The sequence below is a fragment of the Danaus plexippus genome, chromosome 6, assembly GCF_018135715.1.
Source record: "Danaus plexippus chromosome 6, MEX_DaPlex, whole genome shotgun sequence".
Taxonomy (NCBI): Eukaryota; Metazoa; Arthropoda; class Insecta; order Lepidoptera; family Nymphalidae; genus Danaus; species Danaus plexippus.
In genome coordinates, this window is record NC_083540.1 from 4,306,993 (window position 1) to 4,324,470 (window position 17,478).

The following is a 17,478-nucleotide window of genomic DNA, read 5'->3' on the forward strand; positions in this document are numbered from 1 at the left end:
TGTTTTCCGATAAAACTTAATTTGTGTTTTTAAATATAAAAATAACTTGTTATTATTGAATATTTTCTTTGAGATTTATATATATGTTATTTCATTAAACCAAATAATATATATAAGTTAATAAAAAATATTTTCTTATCATTTTCTTAATTTTTCTCTTCTGGAAAAAGTCAAAAATAATAGATAATGCATATAGATACAGCAGTAATAAATATAATTATTCACAAGTTTAAACCAAGAACTCGTTGAAATTTAAAAAGTTTCTATCCAGTAAAATTATTTGTAATATGAACCTGTCTAACACACTCGATTCAAATCGTTTATGATAAAATCAATTATAAGAAATAAATATAATAAAGTGGGTAATAAGTGGTGTATCTTGTTTATAAAAATTATGTTTTAAATATGTCTCTCCTTTTTTAACTGCCATCTGTTTCATGCAATTGTCGTGGTTTACGTGAGCTACGAATATCTCTGTTATAATATTAAAAAACCATTAATGTGAACAAAATGCAATCTAAATTATTTCCTTATTCGAAATATCAACTCTTGTTCATTAGTATTGATCAATTTGATTAGCATCAAAATAAACAAGATCGTATTACTAGACTTGTTTAAAATATATAGTTTATATGTTAGGAGACAGTAAAATGAAAAGAACCTAAGATTTTTTTGGATAAAAAACAGGACCATGTCAGAGGTCGTCAACGTAGATTATTAATAGTTTTATTTTATTGAAAAAAAAAATTAAGTTCCATTCAAAAAATAAATCCATACATTCGGTTAAATTTTGTAACTCCTGTTATTAAGCTTTTTTATGTTCAAAAAATTGAAATAGTAGGTGAAAAAAAAATTGTAGTTCCATATAACTGATTCAACGCGGGCGTCAAGAACTATATTTTATGTGTGACTGTGAAGTAACGTTATAAGTTCCTAGATAGTTTCAATAAGCAAAGATTATGACCGAATGATGGGAGTAATTTTAATTTTGGCAGGAACTTGATAATATTAGGTGTAGACTATGGAATAATTTTAAAATTTTATTATAATTGAAAATGTTTAAAATTAAAAAAGAAATTAAGTTGTCATAAATTTTATTAAAAACTAATTTTCAACAAATTACATTACAATACATATACAAAATCACAGTTTTATCAAAATTATATTTAAAGCATCATCATAAAAATCAATAACATCTAAAAGTTAGCTTATTTACATCACATGTCACAAAAAGTTAACTTATTTGGTCCATCATTAGTCTTAATATTAATTAATAATAGTAAATCAGAATATTCTGAGACTGCAAACTGTATTTCTTTATATTCAGTTCAAAAGGGATTAATATAATCCCTATTTATTAAAAACAAATGTTAGAAATATATTATTCTAAAATAAATTAAATATAACAATGCACACAAAAATCTGTGCTCCTTTTTTACATCTTTTTGTTTAATAAAACCGTGTCTGGTAGAATATTGTTGTTTAGGCGATGAATAGTCTATTATTTAATATGATCCAAACTATATCATAAAAAAATGCTAACACTTAACCTTTTAAAGTAATTATTTAAAATTATTTTGAACATAGTTGTCTCTATTTAATTCATATTACCATGTCTGTAGCTTAAAACCAGAATGTGTCATTAGTCAGAAGTCATCACACAATTATAAACAAAATTTAGGATGCAGGAACTAATACTAGGGACTTAAAAATAAACCCTAATAAAATGCTCAGTCCCTCTTATTTGTCCAAACATTAAAAATGCATGCCAAAAAGAATATTTTTATCTAAATGTATCTTATAGGTCTATTTGAGTTAAAAACTGTTGATCAACTCATGTATAACTTCCCCTTTAAGCTGAGGAAGACTTGATACTTTTGCCAATGTCACATCTAGATATTTATTATAGATTGCTTGGTATTTAGAGTTCTCAACATTAATAACAATTTTTGCAATTTTTTGCATAATTGGTTCAATGTGTTCAAGTTTATACCCAGAGTAGTAAGACAGGGTGGCAGTCCAAACATCAGTTAATTTTTTTGTTGAGAGAAGATATAAGGACAGACACAATGCAGCAGCTGCTAGTTCGGAAGGTCGATAGTGTGCCATTGAATATTCAATAAGACTGAGATCAACAAAATATTTGGCGAGATGATGATTCTTGGAGGTCCCATGAGCTGCCTTCACGAACCTGTAACAGATACACTAACTTACTAAACAGCAGTTTTTGATGTACATTATAAAAATCTAGTGGTTTAAACAATGTTCCTATAACAACACAAGCAAAATGTTAATTTACCTTCTTAAGAAACTTAAGGGAATGGGCCGTGCAAGACAAAATCCGAGCTTGGACATAATATCTCTTTCACATTGGAAAACATCAGACTTCGTGTAAGCATTGTCTGTCACATAAACAAAGTCTCCCACATCTGGAGCATAGATCTCCTCATACTTGCTTGCAATGAACATTGCTGTTACTCCAACAAGCTGTAATTGATTTCTTTGCACATTTGGCACAGCCTAGAATGAAACAATAAAAATCTTAAATTCTACATCATATTAAAAAAAAATATTTATTTTTTAACTAAACATACATAATTGCTCATTTTTTTTGCATAGGAATAATACCAAATAAGTATAAATATTACTAAATATACTCTAGGATCCTTGGGTAATTTACAAAATAAGGATACAAAAGCTGGAGCCAGTTGACAATCTATAGGTTTCATATCTCCTACTCAATATAAACACACCTAAAGTAGTAATTGAATGTTGATGTTTGAATGTTCTCACTAGACCGGCAACAGTACTATGAGAAATTGTGTAGTAATAAGTACAGACTATAAAGTAGCAATAGTCTATGCCGGCTAAATTTAGAATAATTCTTGTTAATATATTGTTTAGTTTCTTACCTGTAAATAGCGATCAATAATGCCAACAGTTAGATGGAAGGTTTCAAGAACTAAAGAGAACTGTCTCTGCACTTCAACCAACCAGTCAATTAAAGTAGCTCTCATCTTGCCAGTGATCACAGTCTGAAATTAATAAATTTATGTTAAGGGACTATATACAAAGAACAATATATTACAAACAAACAATAATGTTTTGGATTTTATAATAAAATTAGGAGATTACACACAAACCTGGTTTTTTAAGTGATCTGTTTCAATTGGATACTTCTTTTCAAGTTCAGTCAAATATCTATAAATGTCTTTAATGTAAATGGACATTAGCAAAGGACTATTCTTGTCATTAGCATCAATATCTTCAATGTCATGTGGTAACTCTGGTAAATTTTTTTTTTCCAGCTCTACAATATTTTTCTTTTTTGATTTTGCTTCTTCAACTAATTTTAGTTTGCATAAAGATTCAATGGGATCTTTAAGAATGGGTTTTAGTAAACTTCTAGTTTCTTTTGAATTCTCTTTAAGTATTGGTAACTTTGTTGCTTTTTTAGTTTCTATGATTTTTTTTCCTTGAAGTAGGGTGGTTGCTGTCTCCTTCAAATCATTTTGACAGTCTTTTAATCCAGTCTAAATAAAGAAAGACATATACATAATTAATAAAACTAAACAAATATACACTGCCTAGATGTACAAGCATCAATAACGGTTAGTAAAGTTCCATTTACATAAATAATTAGGGAATTTAAGATTATAGTATTTAAGATTCCTAAAATTTTTAAATGAACAGCGCAAGAAACCTGAAATGTAATAAATAATAATGCTATAACAATTTATAGACTAAAAAGGCTGTTGAAAATTTAATTGGTATATAGAAAACTTAGTACATAAATTCAGTGTAATATTTTAAACATACTAACCTTTGAGCGCACAACTGCTCTAGCAGCTAATCCAGCAGTACTCTCCTCTCGTCTCAATGGAGGCCTTGAAGAAGGCTGAATAATAGGTTTACTAGCCAAACCTGTGTCCACTTTAGACTGTACATGGTTATAAGTTCTGAAATTATTGTACACAGTTTAAATAAAATTATTTTCAGTGCTATAATTATATCACAAATGAGGGTAGAATTATTTTTATTACCGCAAAGGTCCACGTTTGATTATCGGCTTTTTATCACAATCAGCAGCCGCACCAGTAACTTTACCAATATTTATTCCCCGTTGGATTTCAACATTGGTATTAATATCCCCGAGTGCTCCTCTCGCACTTAAACCTTGTCGTTTGTTTGGAATAAGTAAATTTATCTTTTTGGTAATATATACATTTTCTTGATCCTGAATTTGCACCTAGTAATCATAAACTTTTATTATAATAAATATATTAAATGGATAGCGGCTAGTATTCAATTAAAATTTATCTTACCGTTCTATGCCGTCTCATTTGAATGTCCATAATTCTAAATAAACCTAGCCCAAATAACAACTAGTAGTCCGCAACTCCGTAGGTAATATGCAAACGCAACTTATATAGTGACTCCAAAGAAAACATCAAATATAATAGTCTTAAAATAAAAACTTAGTGAACTTCGATAAATCGAGTGTGCTGTGTTACTCGACGACACATGAATGAAAAATGATCAGAGTTGTGACCGATTGAAATTAACGGTCAGAATTCAGATTGTTGACATATTTCTCTAAAAAGTCCATAGATATAAAATCTAAAAGTTAATCATAAACTAAAGATTTCAACCCTGTGATTGGTCGCTCTTGATAGCATAGAAGATATGAATATAACATTGACCCAATTAAATTACTTAAAACTTTCATTTTGCAAAATAAGTTACATATTTAAGAAATTTTAGACTCCCTTGTACTTTTTATTTAATAACATTTCAGGAAATATGTTCTTGTGTCGACATTTGAATATGTACATACTTCCTTAAAAACTACTTAATAAACATGCACTATGACCAAACTTCTTAAAAATATAATTATATTTATAAAATCCAATAAACCTTTTTACTTCTTCATAAAACAATGATTTAATATTTTTTTAAATATAAATATAAATGTACTCGTATAGTTTATTACTATATAAAAAAAATATGCTAGAGATCTTTAATTAAAAATATCTAAATAATATATTTAAAGAATATATGTACTGTTTGAGTTATTTTTAATATTTCAGTTATAAGTACAAATTCCGACATCAAAAACTTTATTTATTTAAAAAAAGTATATTTTATTTACCCATAAATCTTTTTTTAACATGTGAAGCAATAGGTTACCATATGAAATATTTTAAAATTTTATATTTATAATTATTATATGTTATATTACAATAATATAATAATTATTCTATCATCTCTGGACTTTGTTTCTTAATCACAATTGACTATTGAGTGGTAATTTGTAGAGATAGAGACCTACTGACTAGTGAATAGTGACAAGTGACACACTTAAACGAATTGGTACTCAGTTACTCACCGGATTGACGTTATATCGTATACGCAAAATCGTGAGCTCGAAGTAACATCTTACATCTAGTTATATTGCGATTCTTAAAGCCAAAGTATTTTCATAATAAATATATCAAACGAGCTGTAAAAAAATACTTCTAAGAGGTTTAGCGCAAAATTCCATCACGAATCTTTTAAGATGTATGTAATTATACTTGCAATTTTTAAATATGTTATATTATATTTAATTAAATTATTTTTTTTCAGTATTTGCTACTATGGTGCAGAAAGGTCCTCGTCCCTTGGTTCTTTGTGGACCCTCCGGCTCAGGGAAAAGTACATTGCTGAAGCGGCTTTTAAACGATTTTCCTGACAAGTTCGGATTTGGTGTATCTCATACCACAAGAGGCCCTCGTCCTGGCGAAAAAGATGGTGTTCATTATCACTTTACTAATAAAAGTGACATGATTGCAGCAATTGAAAAAGGCGAATTTATAGAAACTGCAACATTTAGCGGAAATATGTATGGGACAAGGTAAATCATTAGGTCTCTTAGTTTAAAAACCATGTGCTTCTATTTTGGCTTGTTGCCAAAAATTTTTCTGTACCAGTCATTGTTTACTTTATTCTACTGTAATGTCCTAGATATTTTATTATAATGCATTATTAATACAAAATAATATATAATACACTAAAATATTATTATACTTATAGATATATTGCTGTATTTATAACTAATTATTTACCTTAATAAATATATTTAAAAATAATATATAAAATTTAGCAAGAGAGCAGTAGAAGATGTCCGATGCACTGGCAAGACATGCATTTTAGACATAGAAATAGAGGGTGTAAAGCAGATTAAGCAGACGGATTTAGACCCACTACTGGTGTTTGTGATGCCACCATCCATTGAACAGCTTGAGAAACGTCTACGAGCTCGTAACACAGAACAGGAGGATGCATTAAAGAAAAGATTGGAAACGGCAAGTCGTGAGATTTTATATGGTATGTTTATATTTCTCACTATTAGTAGATATTCAGCAACAAACCGAACCTAATAGGATAAACTCTATTTTACATTGTTAAATTAATTTTTAATTTTATAGTTTTGATTGATTTATCATATTTTTGGCTGCAGTAACTTAGTTTTCTTATTTTTATCAATGTTATCAACTTATGATTGTTATTTTAAGGCCAAGGTCAAAAAATATGTGGTAGTATAAAAATTTTACTGTATCAATAAATTAAAATACTATTCCTATGTAAGTTGTAATGTAAATTTGCTATAGCTTTGTGTAAGTATGAAAAAATTGTAAATTTTATATTTCAGGTCAAGAACCCGGTAATTTCCATATAATCATTGTCAATGATAACTTAGACAAGGCGTATTCTGAGTTACATGATTTTGTGTCCCAAAACTTACAAAGTAGTGAACCAGGTGTGTATGCATCATTGAATTCATATCAACAACGTTTTAAAGTTGAATAACAATTAACTAATTTGTAAAATTTCCATTTTCAAGGAGTGAGCAATTTTAACATTAACTTGATTTACATATTTTGAACTTTACAATACTAACCAGTTTGGATCACTGAAAAAGTTTTTTTTGTTTGTTTTAGAGACTCCTCATAGATTGCATAACTTTAAAGTATTATTTTCACCGTCCCTATATTTTTCGTCACAAAATTTATGCAATAACTTGTATTTAGCATTAAAATCAGAATTAATTTGTTAAGGGAACCGCATGGCTCTGTAAACACTTTTGAACATAGTTATCTTCTCTTTTATGAAAAGATGATAAAAGTGACAGGGGTAATAAAATCATTAAATCTTTAACATATTTCATAGAACACACAATTTTTTTTTCCAGAAAAGAATGATACCAAGGAATAAACTGCATGAAATAATGAACTAACCTGGTCTGCAACCTTGCCATTTATCCTGACTTTACTTAATACTCTAGATTTTTTAATTAAAATCATTTATATAACAAAGCCAAGTAGTACTGGAAATATATTAATATTCTTTTTAAACCATAGCTTTAGATTATAAGTGAATTCAATATTTGGACAAGTTCCAAATCCAGTGCATAAAATTATTTTATTATAAACAAAAAGTAAAAATAAAATTGGGTAAATAATTACGGGTAATTCTAACATACCCACCATATGTCTGGGAGTTAATAGTATATAATTCCTTTCTGTTTCCAACAATAAAGCAATTTTAAGCTAAATATTTTAATTAAATTTCAAACAGAATATATAAAATAGCTGGAACACCTGGAATGTGATATTTGGAGTTTGCAAATTTAAATCCCGTCTTGTAAATGATTTTTTCATTCCATAATCTACTATTTGAATTTTAATTAAGTATGTAATTTCAATTAATTTGTATATTTTGTTATGAACACTGTATTAACATATTTAACTAATCCGCAATACATTATGTTAGTAAATATTCAATTTAGTATATGTTATTTGAATATTAATTGAAGTAAAAAAAATGTGTACCAATAATTTTACAAGCTTTTATGTTGTAAAGAATGTATAACACAGGTATATCCACGAATGTGAATAATTTCAAATATATAGTAATGAAGTCGTTTTTGAAAATTATGTGAGGAAAGGCAACCATGAGGTGGAACAATATTGCTGGTATTATATGACTGCTAATATAGCATTTAAATTTTCCTAATAAGGCCCCATATTATACAATAGTTGTTTAGAATTTTATAGTACAAACTCGAATGCCTTACATTGTTTGGCTTTGTATTTATTATTGTATAGAATATAAATGTTTAAATACATAATTTCAAATATCTGAATATTTGCAAGTCTGGTCATTGAAGATTGTAAAAATATTTTTTTATAATATCCACAATCAAAAACACATGTATATGTACTTAAAATAATAACCTAAAAAATAATCTGTGTATAGTATATGTTAATACTAACCTTTTTTTTACAAGACACTGCCAGTTAAAATATTGTATACACGTAAAATTCCCGACTTAAATAAATACTTATGAATGATTATTTTATATTTACTTGAAAGGGTTGCTCTAACTGGTGTACTTTTTTTTTTTGACAAACATTAGCTGAAGATATTATATACTGTAGGATTTCTTGTGTAATTATAAAATGCTAAATTGTTATTTAGTGTAAGAGAAGCTAATTTCTGCAACTTAATGTAGTAGCTGTCTATTGTGCGTGTGTGGTTTCTAATTGCTCTCGCTACTGAAACTTTTTGAAGGCGATTAAATTCTCGATTCACTATTTGTATTCCTGTACAGAGACAACTCTGTGTTCTGATATACTTTGTCGTGTAAGAGAACAATCAATACTGTGTAAGTTAATAATGATTTTGCCTCTATTTCTTCTGCCTCCATCCGTGCTCTCCAGGGTGATGTTTATAAAAGCAACTAACTCCTTAACTACAGATACAAACACATTGTCTCACTATTATCTATCCCCTCACCCAATCCGCTTACGGTTGCTTCGTTGCTTGAGTAGCTATCGATGTTATGGTATTAGAGTATTTCGATAGTAATCTTTCTCATCTTTTGCCGTTGACCCACTAACTGGATACAATAACCAGTATCCAAAAAAAAGGGGGACTGTTGAGACCCAACAATCATGCGATTTCCATTATCGTTCTCATCTGCCTAGATTACTAAAGCAGGTGAGGGCTTGCAGCAGTCTATCAGATTTTTAAGCTAGCCTTGGAACCAAGCAGAAGTCACTAATTTCATGAGAAAATATGAGTAAGGTCTGCGTGTGTGTATCTGTCACAGTACTTTCATTTGTACGTAGTAATAGAGCACATGTTGTCAAGGACGTTTCTGTTAAGATTGTTGTTGTCTTATAAGGGTAGTTTCGTGTCAAAAACTTAAAAATAAATATTAACAATAGTAGAAATTGTTTTTAAGTAAAAGTTTTGCACTAATGTGTTTGTTAAAAAGTGAATATAAAAATAATTCTTGTGACTTCGAATTTTATCTGTAGAGTAGCCTGAATGGCTTTAAATGTTAGAAGATAAGTGAAAATGTATACTTTGAAGAAGTAGGTTGAATTTTTTAGATGTTTAGTACCTACATATGTATTTTCGCAGATTGACTTAAAAAAGTACATAGGTATACAAAAATATGTTTTTTTTTTTATTTAGTTACGATTTCAAAAATTTATGTATTTATTTTATATTTAAAAATATTTTTTTTAAATTCATATTCTCTCTAATATTATATTCCCTTAAAGTGCTGTATTAATTATGAATAATCAAACATTCCTCATACTATAATTATATTTAAAAAATCGGTGCCAAATACTATTATGATAAATATTGAGCTAATTATATATTTTGTTCTGAATAACGAATGGTTTTTTTAGAATAAAAGATCCTAAAACAAAGCACATTGAGACATATTTATTAACTGCTTCATTTTTTTACTTCTAGTAACTTTCTCACTTCACACTGCTATATATATTAAGTGTATTTTATTCACATATTTAATTACTTCTTACTCCTTTTTAGCTCTTCGTGGACTTTAAATGGCTAATAAGACCCAAGAATATTTTTAAGACGCCTCATCTCACCCAGTAAAAGGAGAAAGCTTAAACACAATTTTAAAATTGCTGATGATTGTGTTAGCAAACCTTATTGTATGTATTTATTTATGCATGTTTCACAGCTAAACCATTCCAAAATTTATTTACGAGTGTGTTATATCTACAACTATTTTTCTTATTCTGATAATAATCTAAAACTTAACATTGTTAATCTAGCTTTTCGTTATCAGTTTCAATAAATACATGTTGTAAAACAAAACTTCTTTTTTATTTGATTCTGTTTTCTTGTATATTTTCTTAGATTAACTTAGTGTACCATCTCCTCCTTCTATTCATGTTCTCTCAAGGCAGAAATGAAGAGTTTTTATTGTATGTGGGAAAATTAAAATGGTATCTTGTTGACTTAAGCACAACTTGATTGAGCTTTGATAGCACGTCAGGAGAGTTGAAGGGTCTGAGGCCAGCAACAAAGAGTGAAACTTTAGCTTTCTGCAGTTCCAAGGGAAATTTAAAACTATTTTGTACTACGAAAATAAAATATTACCAAATTATGCAACACAAAATTACTTTGTTTATTTACATAACACTATCATATGGGATATTCAACAATTGGTAAAAGGCTTATTATATCATTAAGTCTGTATCAGTCAGTATCTATACTGAAATGAAAGTAACATATTTGTGGCATTATTTATTGTGACACAATTATTAGTTATTACTAGAACAAAAATTATAGAAAACATATTTTTAATTAGAGTATGTCATTTTTAATAAAATAAAGTCATGAAATTATATATGCATAATTTAGTGTCAAGATGCACTCAGCTGGTCTCTGGGGATAAATCCAATTGATTTACCTCAAATATGTCAAGTGTTATAATAAGATGTCTTTACAGGACAATACTGCTTTCCTTATCCCATATGTCACGATGTGAATGAGGTGGTGTGTTCTCGCAGTCACCACTGATAGCAGCTTTAGAAAGGTTTTTTAAAGACACAGTGCTCCCATTGGTAATATATTTTGGTTGCTTCGACAAAGATTTCAATCTTGGAATGTGTGATACTCTTTTCTGAATCTTTTCCTTTTTAGGGTCATAAAGCATGTTAGTTGATTTCGATCTAGTGTGGCTAGCGTCTGACCTATTTTTCATGCAAGACAATGGTGTTCTGGAGCCACTGTCACTAGTTGCTTTAACTTTCTTTGGTGTGTCAATATGTGCTTTGGATTCATCTTCATAGACTGGAATGCTTTCAGGACTGATATCTTGTCCATTATTCTGTAGTGCTTTAATTAATGAATCATCTGACATATTTTCAACATTTTCCTCACTAGTGTTGACATCAATTTTAGATACTACAATTGGTGTCCTTTCAATGCCTGTGGAGGGAGACCTTGGATCCTCATTTAGAATTTTAAATAGAGGGACATGTTTTAGATCAACATCCATATTTTTAACATTATTATGAGTTTCTCCACACTGTCTATCTTCAATGCTATTGTTCTCTGTTTCAACAAATTCAAAATTGGTTTCCAATAACTTTGCTGCTTCATTGTGTTCTTTAGACATATTACTTTCAATATTTTCATTTGACGTAGTAGAAGAACCTAAAGGTTCCTCATCTTCTTTCAAGGAGTCATTTAATGTTAAGTCATAAAAGCCATTACATAAATTCTTAGGCACAACTAAATCAGGACTGATTTCATTAGTGTCAAAAGAAGTTTCATCAAGTTTAATAGTTTCATTGCTGAGACATGGACTGCCATAGTTTTCACTTTGGAGTTTCAATAACTTTTTATCAGGATCATTGTCAGTTTTTGAAGCTATTATAATTGGTGTTCTTTCAAAGTCCTGAGATGGTGAACGGGGATCGTAGGATTGAAGGTGGTTTTTAATAACAGCTGATAGAATAGGGTTGTTATGGATAAGTTTCTCATCGGTTTTGCCACTTTCAAAAGTTTTTCGTAAGTCGACATTTTTTGTTATATTGTGCTTCCCGCCATTTTTGCCCTTGTAAGAAGAAATTATACATATAAATATTATCAGCAAAATAAAAACTCTAATGTAAAAAAATAAGTCATAAAGCTATTCTATATTCGATAACGAAAACTAAAGTTGTTAACAACTTTTATGCAATGAAAAAATAGAAACGAGTATTTTATATTAAAATAAAAAAGATTAAGTCTTATTACCGTCTTTGGTGTTTAATAGTATTGAAATTTTACTGTTGTCTACCTCACATTTGAATTAGTAGTTATATCATTAATTCAATAAACTTTTCGATTGTAATACAGTATGGGTGTATTCCAAATACCTGTAAAGGAGTCCGAGTTATTTCAGGCGTTGGAGATCGAGGATCTGGATTGTCCTTGTCTGAATCGTTTTTTTGTGAAGGAGCAGCTGGCTCGGGGCTAGTTTTACTCGTATTACTTCCCATTTCTTAACTATTCAATTTCTTGATAATTCTTATTCAGTTACTTATTTAGTAGTAAGTGAGATTCTAATACATTTTACAATATAAATCAATTAAAAATAGAAATATTAGTTGTTATGAAGCACCAAAATTAAAAGCAAAACACGCAACGGTTACAAATGTCAAAAGCTAATTCTAAATTTAAAAGCGCGGTTGGTATGTACCATAGACAGCGTGGAAGTATAAGTTTGTCTACTCGTATGAGTATTTGTAATTTTGTTTTATAATAAAATATTATATATATATATATATATTTATATTATAGTTGTTTAAATAATATCAAGACTAAAACAACTTTTTAAGGTAATGGTCTACCTGTATATCTCTTTCTTCAAATGTAATTTTTCGAATGGTTTAACGCTTTTTAATGGTATTTCGACAGAGTACACACTGAAGCGTAAGATTTCTTCTTAAAGAGAGTATATTTTATATATGTCAACATTGGGGAGAGATAAATATTTAGTTATTTACCAGTTTTTAGGAAAAATATTGAGGTTAACATGTCAACAGCTACAATTTATATCTCAAGAAAAACAAAATTAATTAATTAAAAGATATATTAACTTTTTAATAAACAATAACTATTAATTCTATATAAACAATTGGACTATTGTATATAAATCTAAATAAACTATGTACTAAGAGTACATAACAATATCAAGCGGAATAATGAAAAGATAATATCAACAGAGGTTGAGCAGTCAAAATTATTCAGAAACTCGAGTTTGACTTTGATATATTTTTAGACATCTATCTTTATACAAAATCAATCAAACATGTATAAAACTATAGGACTCATACAAATCGTTTCCATTGGTTTAAACTTTATATTTTACCTTATATTAATATTACAATGTTCAATAGTATTTAAAACTCACATAACGTTAAAGTTACAATATATTTACAATATAATTTTTCTCTTAGGAAGACATCGTAGTACATTTGTCCATTCACCACGCCGACAAACTGCAACAGCTTTGTCCCAGTGCCATCCCTGGGGGCAACGAACTCTGCATCGTGATCCTTCCACCAACCCTATATTCTTTCCAGGCGTCGCACCCCTGCAGCTTATTTTACCCTTGTCTGCAGGTATTGGAGGATGACACCAATTGCGAGCTAAAATTATTTATTGGGTTCTTTAACTTTTGATAAAAATTTTATTTTTCATAGGTCAAGTGATAAAATATCATAAGAGCTTTTGAGTAATGCTCTGGTATGAATGAATTTAATGTGCAATAATATAATATTTTGAAATACCCCTGCAAACTGGAAGATTTCCTTGCCATTGTAAATCTTCTCCACAAGATAATTCAGTATTTCCTTCCAATTCCAAGGACTCAACTCGACATTTAAAAGTACATATATTTGTGTTTTCATTACAGTGAGATATCAAATATCTTGGAGTTGGACAAGTTTGCATTATAACGTGCACCTGCATTTTGCAAAGCTGGAGAGTCTGCAATATAAATCAATGGTATCTTAAGATTGTTAGGAATGCTCTTGTTGATGGATATCCCGAAATAAACTCACTTTATTCTTGTGCATAATGCGACCGAGAATGACGTGGGAGCCTTGCTGAATTAATGTACCAAATTTAGATCCGTACATCCGGACAAAACGAATGTTGTTAGGTGCTTTACTTCCAGAACATGTAGTCAGTTTTGGAGCTTGTAAAAAAACACGATCTACGCCTTTTTTGGCTATTAGTGTTCTATCATGTGGGCATGTTATACACGGTATTAATGCTAAAAAAAATTATATCTTTTAAGTTCCTTAGGCTATGATAGAAACAGATCAATCAAAGTTATAAAATATAGTATTCACATGAACTTGAAATGTGATTCAGTTTTCCGCTTCTTAAAAAATTTTTAGGAATAGAATGATTTTCGTCAGCCCAAATCACTTCTCTACCAGGATAAATGGACGCTACTTCATTTTCCAAATTTTGATTATTAATTTCTTTAAGGTAGGACTGAGATTGATAGAAAAGTTTGGGGTCTTCGTGTGGTCGGTGGACTTTGAGCGGGACTTTTTCCTTGGCACTGGCCGTCTCGGAGCGTGTAAAATACGGCGGCCATAACTTGGAGTACCCGCTGCTATAATCATTGTAATCATGGCCCTCAAAAACTTGTTTATCCTTAGCAGAACGATGATTTTGGGTGTTGAATGTGCTAAATGAGTTTTCTTCTTCTAAGTTTTTGGCGGGAAGGTAATGAATTCTAAAAAAAAACCTTCAAATTAAAAAAAGTTTTGTATAAATGCTGAAATTTAAATTAACAATAGCAATATTTTTAATTAGTTTGCTTACAGTAATAAAGTATAAATAAATGTCTTATTATGATTGTATGCTGCACACGTTCAAAAGTACTAAAATGTTTACATACAAAATGATGTAATTCGCCACTATGCTATATGCAAGCAATGATTTCATATTTGTAATAAATATTGTTATCAAAATATTTTTCATTACAAATAAAAATATTTCATCCTAACAATATGGTACTTACCTGTTGAAATCCTTTTCTCCTATGCAGGCTCCGAAATTTCCTATATAATTTTACATTTATTAGATTTATAATATCACAGCATTGGTTAAGAATATTTTTAAACGTTACTTAAATAATTAATAAAATTACCAATAATTATACCATAATAAATTTCTTCATACCGTAATAAATACCTGGACGAATAATAATGTGTATATAACTTTATTCAAAGCGTGTCCTATGTAAGTTAAATGTAATAATATAATTTTAAATTCAAATTTCATTATAAAAATTCAGTTACAGCTATTATACAAATATTTCCTTACAGTGTTTTTTTTTACAAAAATTAATATTTTTTTACACATGGATATATATTAACATATATCATAGTTGGATTAAAGATATAAATTATTTTAGTAAAAAACTTAAAGCTAATACCGAGCTCGTAAAACTTTGAGAAAACATACAAAATTAAAAATAATGTTTACAGTCAATTAAATAACTTATCTCTGAAATATTTCATTCACTTTTATTGATAGTTAAGAACTTTATCAAAAATTATTTTATTACAACTCTAAATATACACATTGGACTATAATTATGGATACGTATGTGAAACAATACAAATCCCAGAGGATATTTGTGCGTCGTCTTCCAGACCAGACATATTTATGTATTGGCGAATTTTAAAGCGCGATTATAAAGCTTACGGTTCCTTGGGAAACAAACATCCCCAAAGACCATGCCATCAAGGTCAATAAATATTACGAGCTCACAAACGAACTCACTTGAAATAGGTTCCTCGTGGATTTTTACGCGGTAGAAGTGGGAACAAGAGATATAACGGCTAAATTTCTCTACAACCTACTAAAAGACTTGGGCCTGTCCAGAACTAATATCAATTCGTTCTTGGAACGTACTTCGAAGGCAGCCCTAATAGGTTATTTTCAAATTTGGTTGCGTAGAGAGAGGAGCTTGGACGGTTGAGGTGAGCGTTTAGCGCGCGTTAGATAGGGATCCCTTAAACCTCCATCTGGGTCGTAGGTCCCAGGCACCGTTGAAGCTCCTCTCCCTGCAACCCGATGGACCCGGCATCCGCACGGTGAATCCATTTAATGCTAAGAGGTTTCCTCTATCTATTATATTCTAATTAAATATATTCAAATACAGAAGTGAAGGATATAATGCTGTTACCTATTGGTACTTACTAAATGTTATAATAGAATTTAGTTAAGCTTAATGTGTTTCGCTATTTCGATATTATTGTAAGAACACAGCACGTAAAACATTGGAAGAAGATATGATTCTACTGAATTTAATATTATTAATTGCTACGTTTATATAATATAACACCTAGCAATAGGAAAGAAAAGTATTTTGTCTGTCACTTTGGAATTGATAAAGAAATCTTGCAGGTAAGGCGAAAGTTATTGTAGAACAAATCGGTCATTTTGAATATAAAATATTAATATTCTTAAGAAAGAATGCAAAGTACAATTTTTATGACTAATGGAGATACAAGCGTCTTTATGTAATGATATCATTAGGATTAAAATAGAAGTGACATTTTAATCGGATCCTGCAAAAAAAAGGACAAGTCCTTATGTCTAGGTATATCCTAGACAGATTATAATATTACGTAGGTTTTATTTAAATATCAATAAGAAGGTGGGCGGGAAGATAAGCCTTTAAATGTATGCTTTCTGTAAAAAACCAACGAATTAGTATAATTAATTAATTTTAATAAGGACTACATTTTTTATCTTTGAAAAACACTTATTTCAACATGTAGTTAAATGAAACGTAATCAATAGTGTTTTAATTTAGATGAGATATATATATATTTCATTCACCACATTGGATCAGGTGTCATCAACGATGTTAGATAATGAGCTAAAGATTTAAAGTCGCAAAAAACATGAATTTTTTTTTTAGAATTTGATGTATAACTCTTAAGTAAAATTATGTGTATTATTATCAAGTAAATTGTGTGTACCTACTTATATGTATTTTTGAATCTTCCTCATTATTTTGCAATTATGACGATTTTTAAAAAATATTTAGCTTTTAATGATTGTTATTTTAAAATTTTATAATGCACAAGTATAATATTTATAGAAACTACGTAATGTTACTAAAACGTCGTTCTGTTTTGTACGAGAAAAGATGTAAATAAAAAATTAAGATAAAAATCTTACCCAGAATATATAATAATGTTATAAAAACACAATTACTAAACATTATGTATACGACATACGACTACTTCTGATATAAATTTACGCACAGAGAAATATTAACAATTGATTTTAGCTGAAACACTAACGTTTCGGCGTATTTTTTAAAATAACGACGACACTAGTTTTGGTTCAAACTCGACTGTTCTCAAAAATTGCTTTGTAACAACTGTCGGAAGCACAACTACGTGGGTGTAGTGCTACTGGTGCCAGATCTGTATGAATAATAATGTTTATATAGCCATCATAAGTTTAAATCACATTATGTTAATTAAAATGTTGGAGTAAATAAAATTTTATACAGTAGCATAATTAGATTAAAGAATAAATGATTATTGTATAATGCTTATGTCATCA

General features: G+C 29.1%; 4 protein-coding genes across 6 annotated transcripts; 1 reads left to right on the forward strand and 3 right to left on the reverse strand.

The window, feature by feature from the left end:
- Positions 1-1,077: 1,077 nt before the first annotated feature.
- On the reverse strand, positions 1,078-4,587 carry LOC116779180 (G2/mitotic-specific cyclin-B-like). The gene is made up of 7 exons (XM_032673370.2): positions 4,326-4,587; positions 4,044-4,249; positions 3,824-3,959; positions 3,144-3,533; positions 2,913-3,035; positions 2,300-2,520; positions 1,078-2,191 (listed from the first exon to the last, which is right to left on the reverse strand). Exons 1-7 carry the CDS (start codon positions 4,353-4,355, stop codon positions 1,816-1,818), a joined length of 1,482 nt encoding a protein of 493 aa, XP_032529261.2. The 5' UTR covers positions 4,356-4,587; the 3' UTR covers positions 1,078-1,815.
- A 708-nt stretch (positions 4,588-5,295) lies between these two features.
- LOC116778909 (guanylate kinase) lies at positions 5,296-10,188 on the forward strand. 3 transcript variants are annotated; one of them, XM_032672997.2, is made up of 5 exons: positions 5,296-5,431; positions 5,629-5,896; positions 6,146-6,369; positions 6,695-6,802; positions 7,235-9,281. In XM_032672997.2, exons 2-5 carry the CDS (start codon positions 5,640-5,642, stop codon positions 7,255-7,257), a joined length of 612 nt encoding a protein of 203 aa, XP_032528888.2. In that variant the 5' UTR covers positions 5,296-5,431; positions 5,629-5,639; the 3' UTR covers positions 7,258-9,281. The 3 variants fall into 3 exon arrangements, with proteins under 3 accessions (XP_032528888.2, XP_032528887.2, XP_032528889.2); XM_032672996.2 differs by having other exon boundaries at positions 5,330-5,562; XM_032672998.2 differs by lacking the exon at positions 7,235-9,281 and adding an exon at positions 9,895-10,188 and having other exon boundaries at positions 5,336-5,562.
- A 419-nt stretch (positions 10,189-10,607) lies between these two features.
- LOC116779160 (uncharacterized) lies at positions 10,608-12,547 on the reverse strand. Its single transcript, XM_032673340.2, has 2 exons — positions 12,243-12,547; positions 10,608-11,938 (listed from the first exon to the last, which is right to left on the reverse strand). Exons 1-2 carry the CDS (start codon positions 12,363-12,365, stop codon positions 10,820-10,822), a joined length of 1,242 nt encoding a protein of 413 aa, XP_032529231.2. The 5' UTR covers positions 12,366-12,547; the 3' UTR covers positions 10,608-10,819.
- Positions 12,548-12,940: 393 nt separating this feature from the next.
- LOC116779232 (uncharacterized) lies at positions 12,941-17,334 on the reverse strand. The gene is made up of 6 exons (XM_032673437.2): positions 17,086-17,334; positions 14,909-14,948; positions 14,226-14,620; positions 13,932-14,146; positions 13,659-13,857; positions 12,941-13,517 (listed from the first exon to the last, which is right to left on the reverse strand). The coding sequence occupies exons 1-6, from the start codon at positions 17,126-17,128 to the stop codon at positions 13,303-13,305; spliced, it is 1,107 nt and encodes a 368-aa protein (XP_032529328.2). The 5' UTR covers positions 17,129-17,334; the 3' UTR covers positions 12,941-13,302.
- Between the last annotated feature and the right edge of the window lie 144 nt (positions 17,335-17,478).

What these genes read in the sequence shown, in the direction of transcription:
- LOC116778909 (XM_032672997.2), top strand. Translation starts at nt 5,640, where the DNA reads ATGGTGCAGAAAGGTCCTCGTCCCTTGGTTCTTTGTGGACCCTCCGGC. An exon ending in GGAAATATGTATGGGACAAG is followed by an intron (nt 5,897 to 6,145) that starts GTAAATCATTAG and finishes TATAAAATTTAG; the next exon opens with CAAGAGAGCAGTAGAAGATG. An exon ending in AAGTCGTGAGATTTTATATG is followed by an intron (nt 6,370 to 6,694) that starts GTATGTTTATAT and finishes TTTATATTTCAG; the next exon opens with GTCAAGAACCCGGTAATTTC.
- LOC116779180 (XM_032673370.2), bottom strand. Translation starts at nt 4,355, where the DNA reads ATGGACATTCAAATGAGACGGCATAGAACG. An exon ending in GAGCAGTTGTGCGCTCAAAG is followed by an intron (nt 3,534 to 3,823) that starts GTTAGTATGTTT and finishes TTCTTTATTTAG; the next exon opens with ACTGGATTAAAAGACTGTCA. An exon ending in TTATTGATCGCTATTTACAG is followed by an intron (nt 2,521 to 2,912) that starts GTAAGAAACTAA and finishes GTTTCATTCTAG; the next exon opens with GCTGTGCCAAATGTGCAAAG.
- LOC116779160 (XM_032673340.2), bottom strand. Translation starts at nt 12,365, where the DNA reads ATGGGAAGTAATACGAGTAAAACTAGCCCCGAGCCAGCTGCTCCTTCA. An exon ending in TAACTCGGACTCCTTTACAG is followed by an intron (nt 11,939 to 12,242) that starts GTATTTGGAATA and finishes TCTTCTTACAAG; the next exon opens with GGCAAAAATGGCGGGAAGCA.
- LOC116779232 (XM_032673437.2), bottom strand. Translation starts at nt 17,128, where the DNA reads ATGTTTAGTAATTGTGTTTTTATAACATTATTATATATTCTGG. An exon ending in GGAGAAAAGGATTTCAACAG is followed by an intron (nt 14,621 to 14,908) that starts GTAAGTACCATA and finishes GTTTTTTTTTAG; the next exon opens with AATTCATTACCTTCCCGCCA. An exon ending in GCATTATGCACAAGAATAAA is followed by an intron (nt 13,858 to 13,931) that starts GTGAGTTTATTT and finishes TTTATATTGCAG; the next exon opens with ACTCTCCAGCTTTGCAAAAT.